Source organism: Sinohyriopsis cumingii, chromosome 10 (genome assembly GCF_028554795.1).
Source record: "Sinohyriopsis cumingii isolate HCF-2022 chromosome 10, ASM2855479v2, whole genome shotgun sequence".
Classification (NCBI taxonomy): domain Eukaryota; kingdom Metazoa; phylum Mollusca; class Bivalvia; order Unionida; family Unionidae; genus Sinohyriopsis; species Sinohyriopsis cumingii.
In genome coordinates, this window is record NC_142970.1 from 36,281,390 (window position 1) to 36,302,593 (window position 21,204).

General features: G+C 33.5%; 1 protein-coding gene across 38 annotated transcripts in view; it reads left to right on the forward strand.

Annotated features, from left to right (window-relative positions):
- The window catches only part of LOC149789875 (uncharacterized), a 704,306-nt gene that overhangs the window by 140,471 nt on the left and 542,631 nt on the right, over window positions 1-21,204 (forward strand). For 32 of the 38 annotated variants that reach the window (XR_016423748.1, XM_089971883.1, XM_089971882.1 and 29 more), the window contains 10 exons: window positions 1,851-1,913; window positions 6,073-6,285; window positions 7,976-8,083; window positions 8,913-8,984; window positions 9,539-9,610; window positions 11,117-11,188; window positions 12,256-12,759; window positions 15,236-15,471; window positions 15,900-16,043; window positions 19,685-19,766. Coding sequence is in view for 37 of the 38 variants with exons in the window: in XM_089971883.1 (XP_089828009.1) it covers window positions 1,851-1,913; window positions 6,073-6,285; window positions 7,976-8,083; window positions 8,913-8,984; window positions 9,539-9,610; window positions 11,117-11,188; window positions 12,256-12,759; window positions 15,236-15,471; window positions 15,900-16,043; window positions 19,685-19,766 (1,566 nt within the window). In the remaining variant the exon portion in view is untranslated. The remainder of the gene's footprint in view (window positions 1-1,850; window positions 1,914-6,072; window positions 6,286-7,975; window positions 8,084-8,912; window positions 8,985-9,538; window positions 9,611-11,116; window positions 11,189-12,255; window positions 12,760-15,235; window positions 15,472-15,899; window positions 16,044-19,684; window positions 19,767-21,204) is intronic. The other 6 variants (XM_089971915.1, XM_089971916.1, XM_089971907.1 and 3 more) reach the window with 5 other exon arrangements.

Sequence of the window (21,204 nt, forward strand, 5' to 3'; positions counted from 1 at the left end):
TGATATAACAAATGGCAGTGACTGTAGTTCATGTAAATTGTCATTGAGCTGCATAATCAGTGATATAACAAATGGCAATGACTAATTATGTAAATTGTCATTGAGCTGCATGAGAATCAGTGATATAACAAATGGCAATGATGGTAATTCATGTAAATTGACATTTGCATAAGAATCAGTGATATAACAAATGGTAGTGACTAATTCATGTAAATTGTCATTGAGCTGCATGAGAATCAGTGATACAAGAAATGGTAATGACTAATTAATGTAAATTGTCAGTGAGCTGCATGATAATCAGTGATATGTCACAAGGAAATGACTGTAATTCATGTAAATTGTGAGTGAGCTGCATGATAATCAGTGATATGTCACAAGGAAATGACTGTAATTAATGTAAATTGTCATTGAGCTGCATGATAATCAGTGATATGTCACAAGGAAATGACTGTAATTAATGTAAATTGTCATTGAGCTGCATGATAATCAGTGATATAACAAATGGCAGTGACTGTAATTCATGTAAATTGACAGTTAGTTACATAAGAATCAGTGATATAACAAATGGCAGTGACTGTAGTTCATGTAAATTGTGAGTGAGCTGCATGTGAATCAGTGATATAATACAGGGTGATTACAGTAATTATAATATATAATTATCCATATAATAGTCTGAAATATTATAATATGAGAGTCAGCATTTAAAAATTAGGCTGTTGCAATTTTAATATTTTGTTGTAACCTATACCTATGTCTTAGAATAATCGCTAATGTTGCAAAGAAGTCAGTTGTAAGTCTTGGAAATACAAGTTGAATATTTTGTAGTATCAGAATGGGCTGTTCTCCAGAGCTAAGCTTGCCAGTAACATCCATCAAACATTCTTCCACCTATGGAAGACCATTGATGGGACTTACAGTTGGCAGCATAAGGAACAGTGATGTTTTGAATCTTCAGTTTTTCATTGTCTTAAGTTTCGACAAATTTTGGAACATTTACATTGGAAAATAAATATCAGCTTGTCTTCAGTGAAAATGGTATCTTTAAAGATCTATCCAGTAAATTATTTCAAAAAGCCAACAAGAGCCATTTTAGTTTCTTGCTTGAAGCATCCAAGATTGCCAGGGTTTAAATTGTCTAGACAGTTTGACAATGCATGCTTGAAGCATCCAAAATTGCCAGGGTTTAAATTGTCTCGATAGTTTGACAATGCATGCTGCTTGCCTCAACAGTACAGAAGTCCAAGTGAAGGAGTTCAGAGGATTTTAAATATTAAAATCAAAACCAAGGACAGAGTGGTCAGGTTAAACCCTTTTTTAAGTTATCTGAAAAGCATGCAGTCTTTTTGTTAACATGCCATGTTTTTTATGTTGTGATATTTCATAAATTTGTATTGAATGCATGTGGATAATATATACCTTTTTGTGATTTTTATAAAAGGAAATAAAAAATTACATATTTATCTGAATCTTGTTTGTTATTTTGTTGATGTGGAAAAATTTAATTAATTTCTGTTTGCAATTTCAGGTTATGCTAATATTTTTGCCATTGTGTATTTTTATATAATGTAGATGTGACACAGTATCCCTTTTCAGAAAGTAGTGGTATTTATATCTAGTCAGTTTTATACAATCTTAATATATTCTTCTTGCAGTTTGTTTTAAGTTGTAGTACAACTTACAGAGGTGTTGCAACCACATGGAAATTGTAGTAAAATATAATTTTAAAATTTCTGTATGTTAATTTGTAGTGTATGTTCCTTAATTTGTAGTGTATATTCCTTAATTAGTAGTGTATATTCCTTAATTAGTAGTGTATATTCCTTAATTTTTAGTGTATATTCCTTTACTAGGAGAGAAGAACTGACACGTGCAGTGCCACCTATGCCAGTACCAGCAGAGGAAGATGAATACAGGTTTGTAAACAGATTTATTATCATTTACATTATGACACTAGCATGCAGCACTTATGGTATTCAAGGATTTTCATGAAGTTTCATACCATATTTACCATGGTACTCAAGGATTATCAGGCAAAAAAAATATGTGTTTCCCCAGTCATCCAACTATTCCTGTTTTTCATTTCCATCCCTAGTACTTCCCCCACCTCCTTACATTTGTTGTAAATTTATATTTTTTCAAAATTAATTTGTGCATCTAATTGACCCAGTTTTGCCAGGGACTTGAAGCACTTAGTACATTTTGTATGCTAATCATTATAATATATGTATATTTTTTTTAAAAATCTACCCAGCTACCCTAATTTTAAAACCAGTGCTATAGGAAACAGATTTTTTTGGCCTCATGGAGTTTTAAACCGTATTTACCATTGCACTCAAGGATTGCCAGAGTTTCATACTGTATTTATCTTGTTTGATACATATATAATTGTAAACAGCATATATACTATGTATCTGTTGTTGTGTATTGTGTCAATAGATCATCAGGGTCTATGACATAAACCCTAATATTGTGTAAGTAGATCATCAGGGTCTATGACATAAACCCTAATATTGTGTAAGTAGATCATCAGGGTATATGACATAAACCGTAATATTATGTCAGTAGATAATCTGGGTCTATGATGTAAACTCTAATATTGTGTCAGTATATCATCAGGGTACATGATATGAACTCTAATATTATGTCAGTAGATAATCTGGGTCTATGATATAAACTCTAATATTGTGTCAGTATATCATCAGGGTACATGATATGAACTCTAATATTATGTCAGTAGATAATCTGGGTCTATGATATAAACTCTAATATTGTGTCAGTATGTCATCAGGGTACATGATATGAATGCTAATATTGTGTCAGTAGATAATCATGGTCTATGACATAAACCTTAAAATTGTATCGGTAGATAATCTGGATCTATGATATAAACTCCAATATTGTGTCAGTAGATCATCAGGGTCTATGATATCAACTCTGATATTGTGTTAATAGTTCATCAGGATCTAAGATATAAACTCTGATATTGTGTCAGTAGATCATCATAGTCTATGACATAAACCTGAAAATTGTGTCAGTAGATAATCTAGGTCTATGATATAAACTCTAATATTGTGTCAGTAGATCATCAGGTAAATCATATCAGACCTGCCAACTCTTGTGATTTTGCCATAAGTCTTACGAAAATTACATTTAAAGTACGGACTTAACGGCATACTAGCAAAAACTACAGAAAAATCGTTGCCAAAAAGTCTGGATAATTGGTTCATCTGTGTTTTATTTGGATCTGGGTTTCATCTTAGAATTAGTAAAATTAGGGAACCAGACTAACTTTACAACAGCACCCCAGATGCTTTAAACTGCACCTATTTGCCTATGTGAAGCATCTGCATGATCAAACTATTGATTATAGAATTTTTAAAAATAGTGTCCAGAAAGAGATGCAGGTTTAAGGGGAAAATAAGTTTCTAGAAAAGTGTTACTAATCAACACAGAAGAATGAAAAGGAGTACTCAGATTTCTGTGAATAAAAGCTGGAAAGGAAACAGTTAAAAAAATTGGACATCACGTGTCAGTTTGAGTATGTCTCATGGTGGGAGATATGATTGCTGTCATTATGTGAAATGGAAAACAGTTTCCAAGAATTATGAGTTTGTGCAACTGTACTACTGGTAAATAAAGTTCACGCATACTTTACAAAACTTTTCAGTTTAACATAACTATGGTAATTACTCATTTTTATAATGTTGCAGCATCGGTCACTTGAACCTTATACATTGAAAACAATAACAGGGGAAGGTTTCAGTTTTAAGTTACAGGTTTAAGACGTCATTTTCTTAATTTGTGTTTCTGTTATTTTTATGTCCATCTGTTTTGCAGTCTTATCTATCAGTATGGTCTTGTATATTTTTTTTTCATTTGCCATTTTGTGCACATGATCAAAGATGTAAGTACAGTAGAACCAGTCTTGAAAGACCACCCCTTTGCCAACAAAATTATGGTCTTTCAAGACAGGTGGTCTCTCATAACAGGTAATAATGCTGTATAACCAATCAATCTGTGTGCATAGAGAAATTGGTCTCAAGATAGCAGTGTTCTTTAAAGACGGGTTTTATTGTTTATTTAATAATAATGTTTTTTTCCAAGTTTGTGATAATTATATTGCTTCAAAGAAATGTAATTTTATTTCTTTGAAACTAATAATTGATAATTAGTGAGCTGTACACATTTTGTTTCCCATTTTTAACTCTCATGTAATCCTTGAGTATCAACATTGAAACTGGGTATGGAATATAGTTTGACTGTATACCCATATATCAGTAGTGTATGTGATATATCTAATACATTCATGTTGTATTGCTATATAGGAATCTGTATATTCAAATATCATTTCTCTAGTATTGCTTGAGTGTTTACCATGCTACTTTATTCAGTACTAATCCTGGTAATTTATGCTAGTATTCCCTCAATATAGTCCCTTATTATATACATATAGTGTTAATACTGCCTAAGGGGCCCCGAGTGGCCGAGTGGTCTAAAGCGCTCTCCGTTACGGATCACTGCCATCTCACCTCTGTCTGCGGCGGTTCGAGTCTAGGATTCAGCCAATGTGGGTATGTGGGAAAGCTTGCCAGTAGCTTCTCGTGGGTCGGTGGTTCTTTCCGGGGTTTTCCCGGGTTCTTCCTCCACCATTAATACTGGCCGCCATGTATAGCCTATCGTGTGCTGAAAAATGGCGTTAAGCCCCAAAACAACAACAACAACAACAACAATACTGCCTAATCCATGGCAATATCTGCCTTTTAAAAGGAATTGTGAGTTCTAAATGAGGCAGTACTGTATATTCATGTTTGTGTATGTTAGGACAGTGGATATTCTATAATGTAAATAAATACATGTTTTGAATTTATTTGGCTGTAACTTTTTTATCGTTTTCCTACAGTAAGTATGGCCTTACTATAGCAGTAGTGCCTCTGTTATAAATTAATTTAAAGATGAAGAAATGCTGGTATTTCCTTAAAAATATAGTTTTCCAAATAATATATAGCTTGACAGCATCAAATCAGAATGCATGTATATATATATGTTTATGTGACCTTGTCACTGTGGCTGGGCTTTAAACTAATAAGTGCAGTATAGTGTCTTATGATGTTTTGGTGATTGCATTCTTTTAATGACAGAGCAAGGAAACAGTTTTAGTTGACAGAAAAAGAAACATTTTTGTTTTTGTGAAGAAAAAGGTATTAAAGAAGGATTGACGGTAATATTCCTTTCATTGTTACATAATCAGTCAGATTCTTGCTCATTAGTCTTGTCTGAATTGGACCCATTTTAAATATTTCATATTTGAACTTTGTTTTATAATTTGCTTGTTTGTAGTTATTTTGCTTCATATTGTTATGTATGCTGAGCATCCAAAGAAGAATCGTAAAATATCTGTAATCTCTTTCAGATGTAAAAATTGGGTGAAAACACATTTTTCTTCTAATTCTGTAAAACAGTGACTAATTTGATGACTGATTATGTAAGAATAATGATCATATGTGGTTCACAGAGCTCAAACATTAGCTGGACTGAACTATTGGACTTTGCCTTCATGTTCAAATTCATCCATTGATGTAGTGAACTACTGGACTTTGCCTTCATGTTCAAACTCATCCATTGATGTAGTGAACTACTGGACTTTGCCTTCATGTTCAAACTCATCCATTGATGTAGTGAACTACTGGACTTTGCCTTCATGTTCAAACTCATCCATTGATGTAGTGAACTACTGGACTTTGCCTTCATGTTCAAACTCATCCATTGATGTAGTGAACTACGGGACTTTGCCTTCATGTTCAAACTCATCCATTGATGTAGTGAAGTACTGGACTTTGCCTTCATGTTCAAACTCATCCATTGATATAGTGAACTACTGGACTTTGCCTTCATGTTCAAACTCATCCATTGTGCTCCAGCAAATATTGCAAACATAGCTGTGTATGATCATTATACAAGTATGCTTGATGTTATTGTATTTCATGTATTAATTATATATTATGGTGCTAGTTTGTATATGCTTGAATGTTCTTTATATCATCACTAATAACATCATGAAATTCAAATCCACAGAGCTAAGGTGGTTATTGTGGAAAAACTAAAGACACCACTTCCACCACCACCACCAGCACCTAAACCTGTTGTCAAAGCAACAATATCTCCAGTAGCAGCAGCAGTTAAGGCACCACCTGAAATACCAACAACACAGGAAGAGCCAGTGGTTCAGACACCACAAAAAGTGCCACCAAAAGTAGCACCCAAGCCAAAGCGAGAATCACCAGAAAGGTGTTTTATTAAGTCACACTTGACTAGGAGCTTTAGATCTTTCCATTTGGTTGTGGACTAACCTTCTTTTGAACTTGAAAATTCTCATTGTTTTATATCATTATTTTGCAGCCTTTGAGATTGCAGTTGGATTTATTTGAGTTGAAAACACATTTTCAGATTTAGTTCAGGTTTTAATTTTCTGACTTGGACTGATATAATTGCTATTTTTTTTTAATGATCAACTTTGACAGATATAGTGCTATTTTCCATAGTATGACCGACTTAGATATAATTATTTCTTTCTTTAGTATGACTGACAAGGACATATATAATTATATTTTCTATAGTATGACTGACTAGGACATATATAATTATATTTTCTATAGAATAACTGACTTAGATATAATTACAATTTTCTTTATCATGACTGACTTGGACAGATCCAATCACTTTTTTATATTACATGACTGACTTTGAAAGATATAATTGCTATTTTCTTAACATTTGTTTTGGGTTTTAATACCTTCAGCACCATCAGTGTTACATTACTAAGTGACCCTGCATGCATTCCATTCATTTCTTTGTTACAAAAATTACACTTACTCTTTTTCTCTAATTTCTTTCATACCTGGTGTCTAGATCTGCACAGCTAATTATATAATGTTCAGCCAGCTTGCTGTGGCTTTTCTTGTAGTAAATCTGATTGATATTTACATGGAGTCACATACTCTGTCGTTAATGTTTGGATTTCATTAGATGCTTATTATCACCAACAGCAACATTTATGTTGGTAATGATATGTCTCACAGTAAGTTTCTACATGCTCCAAGAAATACAGTCTGCATGAAAATTGGATTGTTTGCCTTTGTGTTTATGCAGTTGATGCAGTAATAATTCACAATGCTTTTCCTGGGCAGTTCTCTCCCCCCCCCCACTCTTCAGTGTTCTGCTGACAGGCATGTCATGTTTGTTGTTCATTATTATGTTTGTGTGGTTATTATTGATATAGTATAATATGGTATAATATATGGATGATTTTTATTAGCTGGTCTAGTGAATTTGTATTCTATTCAGTTACTGAGTTTTCTTATGGTTTAAGATGGAGGCACAGAGTTGGTTAGTCTTTACTGATGTGCCACTTTACTAGACTCCCTTGTCATTCATCTGTCCCATCTTTCATGTGATCTTCACATGTAATTTTCCTCTTTATATAATTACTTATGTATAAGTAAATTAAGAAATACTTTTAAAATATAATTTAGTCAATGCTGGTAAAATAATCACATTTTTTATTTTTCATCAAATACCATAAGAGGCTTGGAAAGCAACAACAAACATATGTAGACTTTTAGAAAGACCTTTAGTGACTGAGCTCTGCAATAAAGGGTTTAGGTCATCAGTTATATTACATCAATGCTGAATAATGCTCATTATCTTTTTCTTTCAAGGTCTTTAAACCATCAATGTGAGAAATAAATAGAGAAATAGTTTTGGTTTCCATTACTTAGGTATATTTTTGGTTTCCGTTACTTGGGTATATTTTTGGTTTCCATTACTTAGGTGTATTTTGTTTTAGCAGTGTAAAGAATATTCTGAGGTCATTTAAGATTAATTTAGGGGAGATATTTTGTAAACTTTTGCATGCATGCAAGTTTGATTCATTAACCTCCAGTAAAGAAAATGACTGGTATACATTCCCCATTTTTAGACATTACGATATTCAAGAGTCGGGACCAGTCCAAGAGATACATTATGTATCTGACACTGAGGCTGCTACACTAAGACTGGTTTACTCAACTGATGAAGAGTGGACAAGGTGCGTGTTTAGCATGCACTTGTGTGATGTGATAAGTTAAGATTCATATTTGCATGCAAACCACTCAATCCATGACTAAAACTTTACAAACTTTTTATTTTTAAAAAATTAGGGAGATGAAAAACCTTTGGATTTGAGAATTCAGAAATTTACACCAAATAAGTGTTACCTTTAAAATGGTTTCATGTAATTTAATAATCTGATTTAATAATCTAATGTAAAATATAAATTTGGTAGCTTATTGGTTAGCATGTTAGACTTCTGACTAGAAGTGCACATTATTGAATCGGCTTAGGATGGCTATTTTGGTGTGCCCTGGCAATGTACTTTAATCTTCTTGCCTTGGCATGATACAGCCATTGTGTGTGTGTTGATGTGCCATGACACACACACACACACATACACACACACACACACTGAAACACACCAGAATAAACCTATCTGAAGCATTAAATCAAAATAAATTTTGCTTGGTGTGCATGTTCTGTCAGTAAGTGATCTCTGATTAAGTGGAATTTTTATGCAATCTGTGCAGAAGACAATTTTTGTCTGGCCTGGAGACAGTTTTTCTATGATCAGCACCTTTAAATGTTTTTCTCAGCATTCTATGATAAACATGGTCAGTATTTTAAATGTTGTTCTCACCATTCCATGATAAACAGTGAGTATTTCTTGTAATTTCTCACCATTCCATGATAAACAGTCAGTATTTCTTGTAATTTCTCACCATTCCATGATAAACAGTCAGTATTTCTTGTAATTTCTGCAATAGTATGCTGCATAATCCATTCTTGTACAACTTGGTTTTTAATTTTTTCTGACCTTCCAGATTTGATACAGAGTATCCAAAAGTTGAGCCAACAATTCCGATCTCACTTGAGACAAAGTATAAACTATTCAGGTGCAATGTTATTTTCTTGGCATGTTGAAGTTAATCACAGTGCATTTTTGTGTTACCCTTAGTGTTATCATGTATAGTTTTTATAGAGACTAGTTGATTACATGTCAGGTATCGGTAGTACATATTTAGGTTTATCTTGTTTTTATTACTTTCAGTTTCAAAACGGGCAGCTTATTTACTGAATTAATAATTAACTTGCATCTCTATTAGTTTTTTCTTGTTTTTTTGTCTCCTGCATTCTTCATACTGGCCTGAGTTTTGGCACTGTTTAGAAATATAAAGATGTAGATCAGCTAGTGTGGGATCTTAGTTTAGTTAGTTGATTCAGAACCAGTCTATTGTGTTAGATTACCTCCATTTTAGTTGCAGTGCTAAGCATGACAGCAGAGTACAAATGTAAATGAACACACAGTGGTTAGTTGACATAGATGGATTTGAGTGCATCACTTCAGTCTCTATTCTACCACATAAATCGATAAATTTGTTGTTGTAGTAATAATATCATGACAGAAATTGATAATGTTTCAAAGTATGTTAAATTCCATGTTGTTTAGGCCTGTAAAACCACCATCTCCAAAAGACAGAAGAAAGAGAAAGACACCTTCTCCTCCAAAAGAGAAAGTCAGGTAGAAATCTGCATGCCTTGTGGATTGGTTACAACCACCATTCCCCCCTCCCCCCATTCATTCCATTCCCACCTCATTGCCAAATGGAACTGGGAGTATTAGAAGCATTTTTTTCTTATTTATCCCATAAAAGTCGTACAAGTTTTAAGCTGAGCAAAAGCCATGCTGTCTAAAATTAATATAGAGTATTTATGTTTGTTAATTTAATGTTTCATTTCCCTTATTAATATTTGATGATTCTTAATTAGATTGTTTCTCATGCATCAGCTATGTTTTCAAAAAAAATTGGAAACTGCCTTTTCTTGTTGCTAATAAATTGACGTGAAGACATTGTTAGTGTAGAAATGATGTAAAAGGTTTAAGATATTTCATTTTAGAAAAGGACCAGATTTCCCATCTTAATCACAATGCAGAAATTCATTTATGAGTCATTAGTATTTGTAAAAAGTAGCTTTGTTCAGTGGAATGTTAAGTGTGAAACATTAATCAGTTATAAAGTTCTTCCATCAATTTTCCAATCCTTTTAAAATATTTATGCAAATTTTTAGTGAAATCTCAAGGATACTATTTAGGTTTTCAGAAATTTTTCATCTGTTTATCTTTAATGAACAAAATGATAAAGTCATTAATATTTAACCCTTTACCTCATACAACCGTCTTTGGACGCCTCTACAAAAGTCGCATCGAAGCGACTTTTGACGCTTCTACAAAAGTCCCATAGAAGCGCCTTTTTACGTCTGCTGTAAACAACGGCCATTTTAAGCCGGTTTTCGTAGCGCCACCTTCGGGGAAAACCCCTTATTAAATACTACATTCATTTCTGTGAATGACAATTACGTCAGATCACGTGGTCACTGTTTATGTACTGGTCGATATCTGCTATTTAAAGTAACTGGGTCGTAATCTCCACTCTCCAAAATGGCGGTCGCGGATTTCATTCAGTACTTACGAAGTTTTCATGATTAGAATCACAACTATGAAAGATTCAATAACCTAGGTAAAGGCTCTGATATTGATATAGGCTGCAATTAGTTTTTATAAATTATCAAATTTAGGTGACTTAGTGATGTAGACACAGATGAAAAACTTGTAAATTTCGAGTATGAGAAATGGCAGCTCTACGGTTGGTCACACGGCCTCACTGACATGACGGTGAACGAATTCTCTCCAGATTTTAAAGCACATAACAAATTCTTCCGTGATAAATAATTACACAGCTATAACAATCGGACTTTACTCTTAAATTGTTCCACATGTAATAGATGTGTACCAAAAATGTAAAATGGTTAAAATTGCTATGCGTATGCGGTCAACTAGGTAACCTGTGTTCTATGTATAGCGAGCTGCACTTTGTCACTATGCTCTATGAGGTAAAGGGTTAAATGGATGACTTTGAAGTCATTAATATCTGAACAGATGATATTGAAGTTATTAATATCTGAATGGATGACTTTGAAGTCATTTATATCTGAATGGATGACTTTGAGCAAGTTTCATTTTCCATAGACCCATTAAACCACCATCTCCAAGAGAGAAAAGGAAGAAAAAGACACCCTCACCACCCACAGAAAGAGTCAGGTAGTTACTTGCATGAGCACATTTATGTAAATTGTGTGGACAAAATTGATTTCAACCCCAACTTGCTAAATCAGCAATAAAATGGATCTCAGGTCCAGTTTAAATGACTCAGAAGAATTCCTTTTTGTGAAGTTCATATTATTTTGATATTGCTATTGCAGTAATAACAATAAGAACTTTGTGGTAGAATTTAAAACTTGAAGTATAATTATTTACGTAGCACATGTTTCACGTAAAGTTGAAGACAAACAGGGCTTTGTGTTTTGAGAAACCTGAGGGATAAAATTTCAAGCAGTCTACTATGAAATTACTATTTTTCAATGGAAATTAATTTTTATGGATTTTGTGGTTATGACAAACCAAGAATTGATAAAACCAATGAATATTGATCCATCTGTGGAAATAACAAGATCCAGTCTGCAATCTGTTAATTTGTGGGAAACAGATATGTTCTCTACAGTCCATGAATCTGGGAAAAAAAATACCTTCTCTACAGTCCATCAAAGAACAAGACCCTATTACAGTCCGTGAATATGTGGAAATGAAATTCTTTTCTACAATCCATAAATCTGTGGAAACAAGACAATCAACAATTCACCACTTTAAGTACCTATATAATGATATTTTGTTAGAAAAAAATACCCCAAATTTTCATACGTATGGAAATTGGATGTTCTTAGGACTGGTGTGATATTTTAAGGTAGGAACCCAGCACCATATCTTTATTTTCACCCTTTTCAGTTGGTTGAGTCACTGTTTTGACCTTTTTTTTTGGATCTTAGTCCGTTGTGAAATACTTTATAATTTTCTAAAATTGTTTCATAAACTGAAGAGTATTATTGTATTTCTCTTTGAATTTTCTTTTGAATTTTTAAAAAATATTTTCTGTTTATATACATCTCACATCTTTCAATGGGTGAAATTAAGTAGAATTATTTGTTAATTGCAAAATGTCTTTCTTACAAAATCTTGCTATTTTTGTCTTCTTGTGAAAACAATTTCTAAGTATCTCTTTGTTTTAATTTCTTTTTGTTACTGTAGTGTCTTTCTTTTATTGTCCTTTCTAGTGTATCTGACACTGAAGCACTGACCCCACTTGTTGCACCCAAACCAATACGCCGAAAAATTTCTAAAATAGAAGTTCCAATCTCAGAAACTGGTCCACCCACTGCGATCACATTTGAGGTCAAAGCATCTCATGTATCCAAGATTGAGATACCAGTCAAACCTCAAGTAGTTCAAACAGAGTTACTATGGAAACCTTACCAAGCAGCAGAGATTCAGACTAAAATCTATCCGAAACTTAGGTCAGTTGAACAATTGCCAGAAAAACCCCAAATGGTATCTTCAGTTGAAGTTGATGCACAGAAAAAAGTCTACCGCCAAACTGCTCCCAAATCTGAAACAAAACAGAGAAGGGTTAGGGTCCACACTAAAACAACGCAGCGGGTGTCTACTATTGACATGGTACCATTACTCCCTCAATATGAAACTCCCCCCTCCATATGGAAACCAGAGAGAAAAGAAGTCTTCAAGGCCATTGCTTTGATCCAGGAAAGTGAACAATACAGGTACTTTAAACTGCCTGCAAATGATTTGGGTTTATGGCAGTTTGAGATGGCCAGTTTGACATGGCCAGTTTGTGGTTGCCTTTTTGAGATGGCAGTTTGTGATGGCCAGTTTGAGATGGCCAGTTTGCAATGTTTCATGTCATCCGTCATAGTTACTTTGGAGCAGTTTGGTTTTCATGCTTTACATCTATTTTTGTGTTTTACCTTTCTCAGCCAGCAGTGGGTTGTTCAGTCTGTTTGCAAATGGTTTTGATTACCAGCCATTGGAGATGAACTCTTGACATGGTTACCAGCAATTTGACATGAACCCTTGGCTGTGTTTGACCTAATCCTTGGTTACCACTTTGCAAAAGTTTATGCTTTTTTGAATGTTTCTCATCCCACAAATGGTTTTGATTTTACTAAATTTCATAAATGCAAGTTTTACACATTTCAGGTTGTCAGTCACATGCATAGCTTGCGTTTCTTAAGTTGCACAAAGGTTGACTTTACATCTGCTTTTCAAGCCATGCTTATTGTATACACATACAGACTTTATATTTCTTTGTGCATTTTTATATCAGCAGATAGTGACACAAATTTATCACTTTTATGGCAGCTTCAGCCATGGTGGTTACATCCAGGTCCATGGAAAACAAAATTGTTTCTGACAGTCGCATAATGATAGTGTACAATTATGGGCATTAAATGTGTCATGCATGAAATGGCGACATGCTGGAGACAATATTGTTTGGTTCTATTCTTGTTCTTTTCTGTGTCAGTCGAAAGGACATTTCATGTCTGTCAACTTTGTATCTGATGGATTTTTTTGTGTCTGCCAGTTTTGTACCCCTTAGATGTTTTATGTCTGCTGACATTGTATCCCATGGATATATGATGTCTGTCACCTTTATAATTAATGGATATTTTTTTTTTGGCTGCTGAAAGAAAAGAAATGTTTATGAACAAAAGTGTATACTTGTGTTGCTCTGCTGTAAAGCTCCAAATGAAACCATCGGGGCTGATGCTTTTATTGCACTTTCATCTGTATGCTGCATGCACCATTGTTAACTTTTTGCATGTGCTTACTTTTCAGGCTTTTTTCAAAGTGTTCTGCATAATTTTACTTGTTTTATCGACTAATACTTTTTCTCCACAGCAGTTTATGAATGTCAGAAACACATATTTTAATTCAACAACTATTGCCATTCAACCATATAATAGATATGATTTATTTATAGAATATATCACTGAATTGGACTACTCATCTTTACATTTTTCATACAAACAAATCTCATTATCACACTGAGACTTAATACGGAAGTCTATGTGTGATTGGCTAACATTACATTATTGACCAATCAGATGCTTAAGATCTCCAAGCCTGATATCTGATTGGTTAATATCATTTCTCTGATCAGTGAGACATTTTATGATCACCAGGTGTGATATCTGCTTGCCTAACATAACATTAAGTCATTGGCCAATTAGAGGTTGAATTTTGAATTGGTATTTAGTGTAAGAGTTTGATCCTCAAGACCAGGACTATTAAATATGATTTTGGTATTAGCCTGTCTGTGAGATTTACGTATTCTTTGAATGTATACATGTACAGCCCTACAGCTCTTCTTTTATTTTGATATTGGCCTGTCTGTGAGATTTACATATTCTTTGAATGTATAAATGTACAGCCCTACAGCTCTACTGTGATTTTGATATTAGCCTGTCTGTGAGATTTACATATTCTTTGAATGTATGTACAGCCCTCAAGCTTTGCACATCTTGGTATGCCTGTAAAGTTGGATTAGGAAAACAACAGTTCTACTATCAAGTTAGTGTAATTTTCACAACTAAAGACTTTTAAGTGGTTAAGTGATGGGCAAATAAATTATACTGTATAAAGTCTTTGTTGAAATGAATTTTTTTAAATGTGAAATATTTTTTTCTGTGATAATGGAATTGGTTACAATGTTTACATATAATTGGCAGTAAATATATAAGTAAATATGTAAGTAAATATGTATGTAAATATGCAAGCAAACTGTGTATTTGTATAATGATAAGCTCAACCACTCATCGATTTTTACATACTTTTTACAAATATTAAATACTCAATAATAAGTCCACATCTAGTTTTTTTTATACAAACTTGTTAAACTGTTCCCCCTTTTAACATGTGAGAAATAATGTACTGAAATGAGGAAATAAATATTTTATGTTCATATTTATGTTTAACCTTTTGTACAATGATAGACCAAAATCATATTGCAATCAGTTTCTTGCAGTTGAAAGTGATGTAATTATTTTTTTAGAATTTTTGTCTGCTAAGTATTATGTATATCTGATTGATTTGTTGCTTAGCTTTGCTGTTAATGTTTGTAAAGTTAGGAAATAAAACGTAATTTTGTAGGATATGGTGAAGTAATGATGAAGATTCCAGTTTTATAAATTTACATTGGCTGGTGTCTCATATAAAGTGTTATTGTGTGTACTACAGAGATGAAGACCAAGAAAGTGCTGTGCAGGAATACATCAGGCGAGAGGGTCAAGAGCCAGCCCCAGAGGACATCTATGGCAAAGACAAGAAAATGCCACCTAAATTCAAGACACATATCAAGGACCTACTGAGTCTGAAAGAGAATGACTCTGCTCATTTTGAATGCAAGCTTGTGCCACTTGGTGATCCAAATATGAAAGTAGAATGGTTCTTCAATGACCATCCACTTCTTCATGGTAGGTTGATAATCCAGTCTATTTTACGTAGATTTTAAAATATTCTATGTCAATAAATTATGATTCTTTAATATATGAATTTTTTTCTTGTTCATTTCATCTCTTTTTAGGAATAAAAATGTTAGCATTCATACAATTTGACACTTATTGTGTAGTCTGCTATAGCAGAAGTTTACAATTCCAGAACACATGCCTTAAGAGTTTTGTAAATGCTGTTTTTTTTTTGGTGTGTCTCCTTTAGATGTATGTATTTTCTGATTGGATCATCAGGGTTTTATCTGAGATACTATTGTATTTATTTCTGATTTTACCTTTTGATAAAGGCCATGGTTTTAGTTTGAGCTTAAAATGTAATTCATGCCCATTTTGCATCATAAATGTTGAAGGGAAGTTTTCTAATACATACTTAAGTTTCTTTCTTTACGCAGGCTTCAGATTCAAGCCAGTTTATGATTTTGGCTTTGTATCCCTGGATATCCTGTACACAATCCCAGAAGACACTGGGGTTTACACATGCAAGGCAACTAACTCCTATGGCTCTGATGAGACCACTGCTAAAATTGTTTGCAAGAGTGAGTACAGCAGATTCAAAATGTACATTGTTCTAATGTATATTCGTATTTTAAAATGTATTGTTCTAATGTATATTCATATTTTAAAATCTACATTGTTCTAATGTATATTCATATTTTAAAATGTACATTGTTCTAATGTACATTCATATTTTAAAATGTACATTGTTCATATTTTAAAATGTACATTGTTCTAATGTATATTTATATTTTAAAATGTACATTGTGCTAATGTATATTCATATTTTAAAATGTACATTGTTCTAATGTATTTTTATATTTTAAAATGTACATTTTTCTAATGTATATTCATATCTTAAAATGTACATTGTTCTAATAATGTACATTCATATTTAAAAATGTACATTGTTCTAATGTACATTCATATTTTAAAATGTACATTGTTCTAATGTACATTCATATTTTAAAATGTACATTGTTCTAATGTACATTCATTTTTAAGATCTACACTGTTCTAATGTACATTCATATTTTAAAATGTACATTGTTCTAATGTACATTCATATTTTAAAATGTGCATTGTTCTAATGTACATGTTTTAAAATGTACATTGATCTAATGTACATTCATATTTTAAAATGTACATTGTTCTAATGTACATTCATTTTTAAGATCTACACTGTTCTAATGCACATTCATATTTAAAATCTAAATTGTTCTAATGTACATTCATATTTTAAATCTTCAACAAAAGTGTTAATTTTGAATCTGCAGTTGAGATAATTATCTGCCTTTCAGTGTCGGACTAAAAAATTCAATTGAATCCAATTTTTAATATCAATACATAATTAGTCACTCAATCAGTGGAATGAAAATTGTATAATAGAGTTGTTTTTTTGTTGTTGACAATATTCATTTTATGGCGGTGTAAAGATGTAGTGATAGAACTGTGTTGCTCAGTATGTTAATGTATATATATATATATGTCATGACAGTTCTTCTGTGTAAGGGACAGTAGGAAAATCAATAAAGTGCTTAGAGTGCAGGCATCAGATTCAGACATCTTTATGTGCATTACTGCTGGCATCACAAAAAACCTGGGGTATATTCATTCCAGAAGATATATATATATATATATATATATATATATATATATATATATATATATATATATATATATATATAGGACATGCCAGCTTTTTGTTACTGTCTTATGTTGGTGTTGTTGGGGCATGCTGGCTTTTTATCACTGTCTTATATTGGTGTCGTTGGGACATGCTGGCATTTTATCACTGGGGGTAATTGGTGTAGTTGGGCATACTAGCTTTTTATTACTGTTATATTGGTATAGTTGGGCATACTGGATTATTATTAATGTGTTATATTGGTATAGTTGGGGCATACTGGCTTTTTATCACTGGCTTATATTTGTGTTGTTGGGGCATGCTGGCATTTTATAACTGGTGGGGGAGGATTGGTGTAGTAGGGCATATTGGCTTTTTATTAATGTTGGTGTAGTTGGGCATACTGACTTTTTATTACTGTGTTATATTGGTGTAGTTGGGGCATGCTGGCATTTTATCACTGGTGGTGGGGATTGGTGTAGTAGGGCATATTGGCTTTTTATTAATGTTGGTGTAGTTGGGCATACAGTAGTCCCCCTCTTGAACGGGCCCCCTGACCAGCGGCCACCTGCTCCTTACGGCCAGAATCCGTTGGCACCGATGAGTTTGTGTTCAAAAGTACCCCTCGCGAAAGGCCACCCGGCTAACGCGACCAGCGGCCAGCATATTTGTGCAAAATCATAAAATTTACCCCTCACAAGCAGCGGCATTTTATTTGAATATGTATCCAGAACCAGTATTGTATTCATAACGTGTGTTAAGTAATCCGATTTCTGTTTCCCGATGTCAGGTTTTCGTTACTGAAAGAAGTGTTGAGTAAAGTAGTTACCATTAAGGTTAATATTATATCATTTACGCCTCACGAGAAGCCAAATTTATTCCATAAAAACCGAGAAAGACTCAAATTTTAATCCATACAAAAGGGTACGTACATGTAATCCAATTAGCCTTACTGCTGTGTTATCATAAGATGTCCGGTTTAGTCACTGATAATTGTTAAGAATACAATTATCGAACAGTAGTAACAGATGAGAAGTGGCAGTATCGATGTACAATACCCAAGTCAGCAGGAAAATGGTTTAATAGCCTTTATGGCTTCCCTTAGTAAGATGTTGAGCTTGTTCACTTTGGTAATCAGTGCCTATTACTACTGACAATAATTGTCAAAATTACGAATCCTAGCGGCCGTGAGGTCAAATCTGCGTGATGTTACTGGTACATATCGAAGCCGTTTTGGCTTCTCTCACCTAGTTTGAAGAAATGTATAAAAAAAAATAGGGTACCAGACTGCGACTAACAAATCACGTGACAAGATCACTTCCTTTAAAAACACACGGCAATTTGTTTAGATGCATATAAAATTGTTTTATCAGTATTGTAGTTGGGAACATGAATAGCTTAATGCAAAAAGATCAACATGTCATCGAGGAAAATAAAAATTCTCAGTTTAGAGGAGAACGTCAAAGTAATTCAACTGACGAAGGGGGGGGGAGGTCGTCGAGGATCCTTGCAGAAAACTAACGTCGGGAAGACTCAGATAAACAATATCGTGAAAGATAATGAAACAATTCTGCAGAAGTGGAGATTATTTGAGCCAGGAGACAAGAAAAAGCAAAAATTTTGTCAGTTGAACTGGGATATGACGACTTTACTGCAAGTAATGGATGGTTGCACAGATTTCAAGTGCGACTCAATATCAAGTGTTCTGTCATTAGCGGCGAATCAGCTGATGTTAATAATGAAGTTGTCGAAGATTGGAACAAAACACTAAACGATATATGCAGGGGATATGACAGCAAGGATATTTTTAATGTGATGAGACGGGTTTGTTTTTTAGACTGTTACCAACAAAGTGACGTGATGTGAACTGTAACATAATTAAAAAGACAGTTTTAATACTGTATCAATGGTTATTCATAGCATTCTTTTGCAAATGCTGACAAAGTTTGTTTTACATTTATTTCACATCATGCATGTGATTTTTTAATTAAAATATTAAATATTTAAAATTAAATGTACTTATGACTTTTTTCATATGTATTTACTATTCGCATTTGTCATCCCCCTCTAGAAAGGCCACCCGCATTATAAGGCCACTTCCCTGCTGCATTAGGGGTGGCCTTATAAGAGGGGGACTACTGTACTGACTTTTTATTACTGTGTTATATTGGTGTAGTTGGGGCATGCTGGCATTTTATCATTGGTGGTGGGGATTGGTGTAGTAGGGCATATTGGCTTTTGATTAATGTTGGTGTAGTTGGGCATACTGACTATTTATTACTGTGTTATATTGGTGTAGTTGAATTTTGACAGTAGCTTTAATCAGAAGCATTCATCATGTAAGATGTCCTTTTGTAGGATATACATTCAATAAATGTGTAAGGGATGCAAGTTGCAACACCTGTTCAGTCTAAGTATGCAATCGAGTCTGAAGATTCAGGGATGTATATATAGCATAGAGAACAATGATCCACAGCAGATTTGCCTTCAGGTCTTTTTTTTGTAAAGCTAAGGCATGTGACCTTTTCAACTGAAGGAATTGTTCTAATGTTGTAGGTCGGCGTGCTGTTATCATGGATTCTCAGCTCCCAGGAGAGGGTGCTTTACAGCTACAGAAGATGGAGGAACACTGGAGAAGGTCATTTTTCATATCTTACATAAAATACTGGAAAAGGTCATTTAGATTATGAACTGGAGGTCATTTTTCATGTCTGACATTACAATCTGGATAAGGTCATTTACATGTCTGACATTATAAACTGGATAAGGTCCTTTTTCATGTCTGACATTACAAACTGGATAAGGTCATTTTTCATGTCTGACATTACAATCTGGATAAGGTCATTTTTCATGTCTGACATTACAAACTGGATAAGGTCCTTTTTCATGTCTGACATTATAAACTGGATAAGGTCATTTTTCATGTCTGACATTACAATCTGGATAAGGTCATTTACATGTCTGACATTACAAACTGGACAAGGTCATTTACATGTCTGACATTACAAACTGGATAAGGTCATTTTTCATGTCTGACATTACAATCTGGATAAGGTCATTTTTCATGTCTGACATTACAAACTGGATAAGGTCATTTACATGTCTGACATTATAAACTGGATAAGGTCCTTTTTCATGTCTGACATTATAAACTGGATAAGGTCATTTTTCATGTCTGACATTACAATCTGGATAAGGTCATTTTTCATGTCTGACATTATAAACTGGATAAGGTAATTTTTCATGTCTGACATTACAGTCTGGATAAGGTCATTTTTCATGTCTGACATTACAGTCTGGATAAGGTCATTTTTCATGTCTGACATTACAAACTGGATAAGGTCATTTTTCATGTCTGACATTACAATCTGGATAAGGTCATTTTTCATGTCTGACATTACAAACTGGATAAGGTCATTTACATGTCTGACATTATAAACTGGATAAGGTCCTTTTTCATGTCTGACATTACAAACTGGATAAGGTCATTTTTCATGTCTGACATTACAATCTGGATAAGGTCATTTTTCATGTCTGACATTATAAACTGGATAAGGTCATTTTTCATGTCTGACATTACAATCTGGATAAGGTCCTTTTTCATGTCTGACATTATAAACTGGATAAGGTCATTTTTCATGTCTGACATTATAAACTGGATAAGGTCATTTTTCATGTCTGACATTACAATCTGGATAAGGTCATTTTTCATGTCTGACATTATAAACTGGATAAGGTCATTTTTCATGTCTGACATTACAAACTGGATAAGGTCATTTTTCATGTCTGACATTACAATCTGGATAAGGTCATTTTTCATGTCTGACATTACAATCTGGATAAGGTCATTTTTCATGTCTGACATTACAAACTGGATAAGGTCATTTTTCATGTCTGACATTATAAACTGGATAAGGTCATTTTTCATGTCTGACATTACAATCTGGATAAGGTCATTTTTCATGTCTGACATTATAAACTGGATAAGGTCATTTTTCATGTCTGACATTATAAACTGGATAAGGTCATTTTTCATGTCTGACATTACAAACTGGACAAGGTCATTTACATGTCTG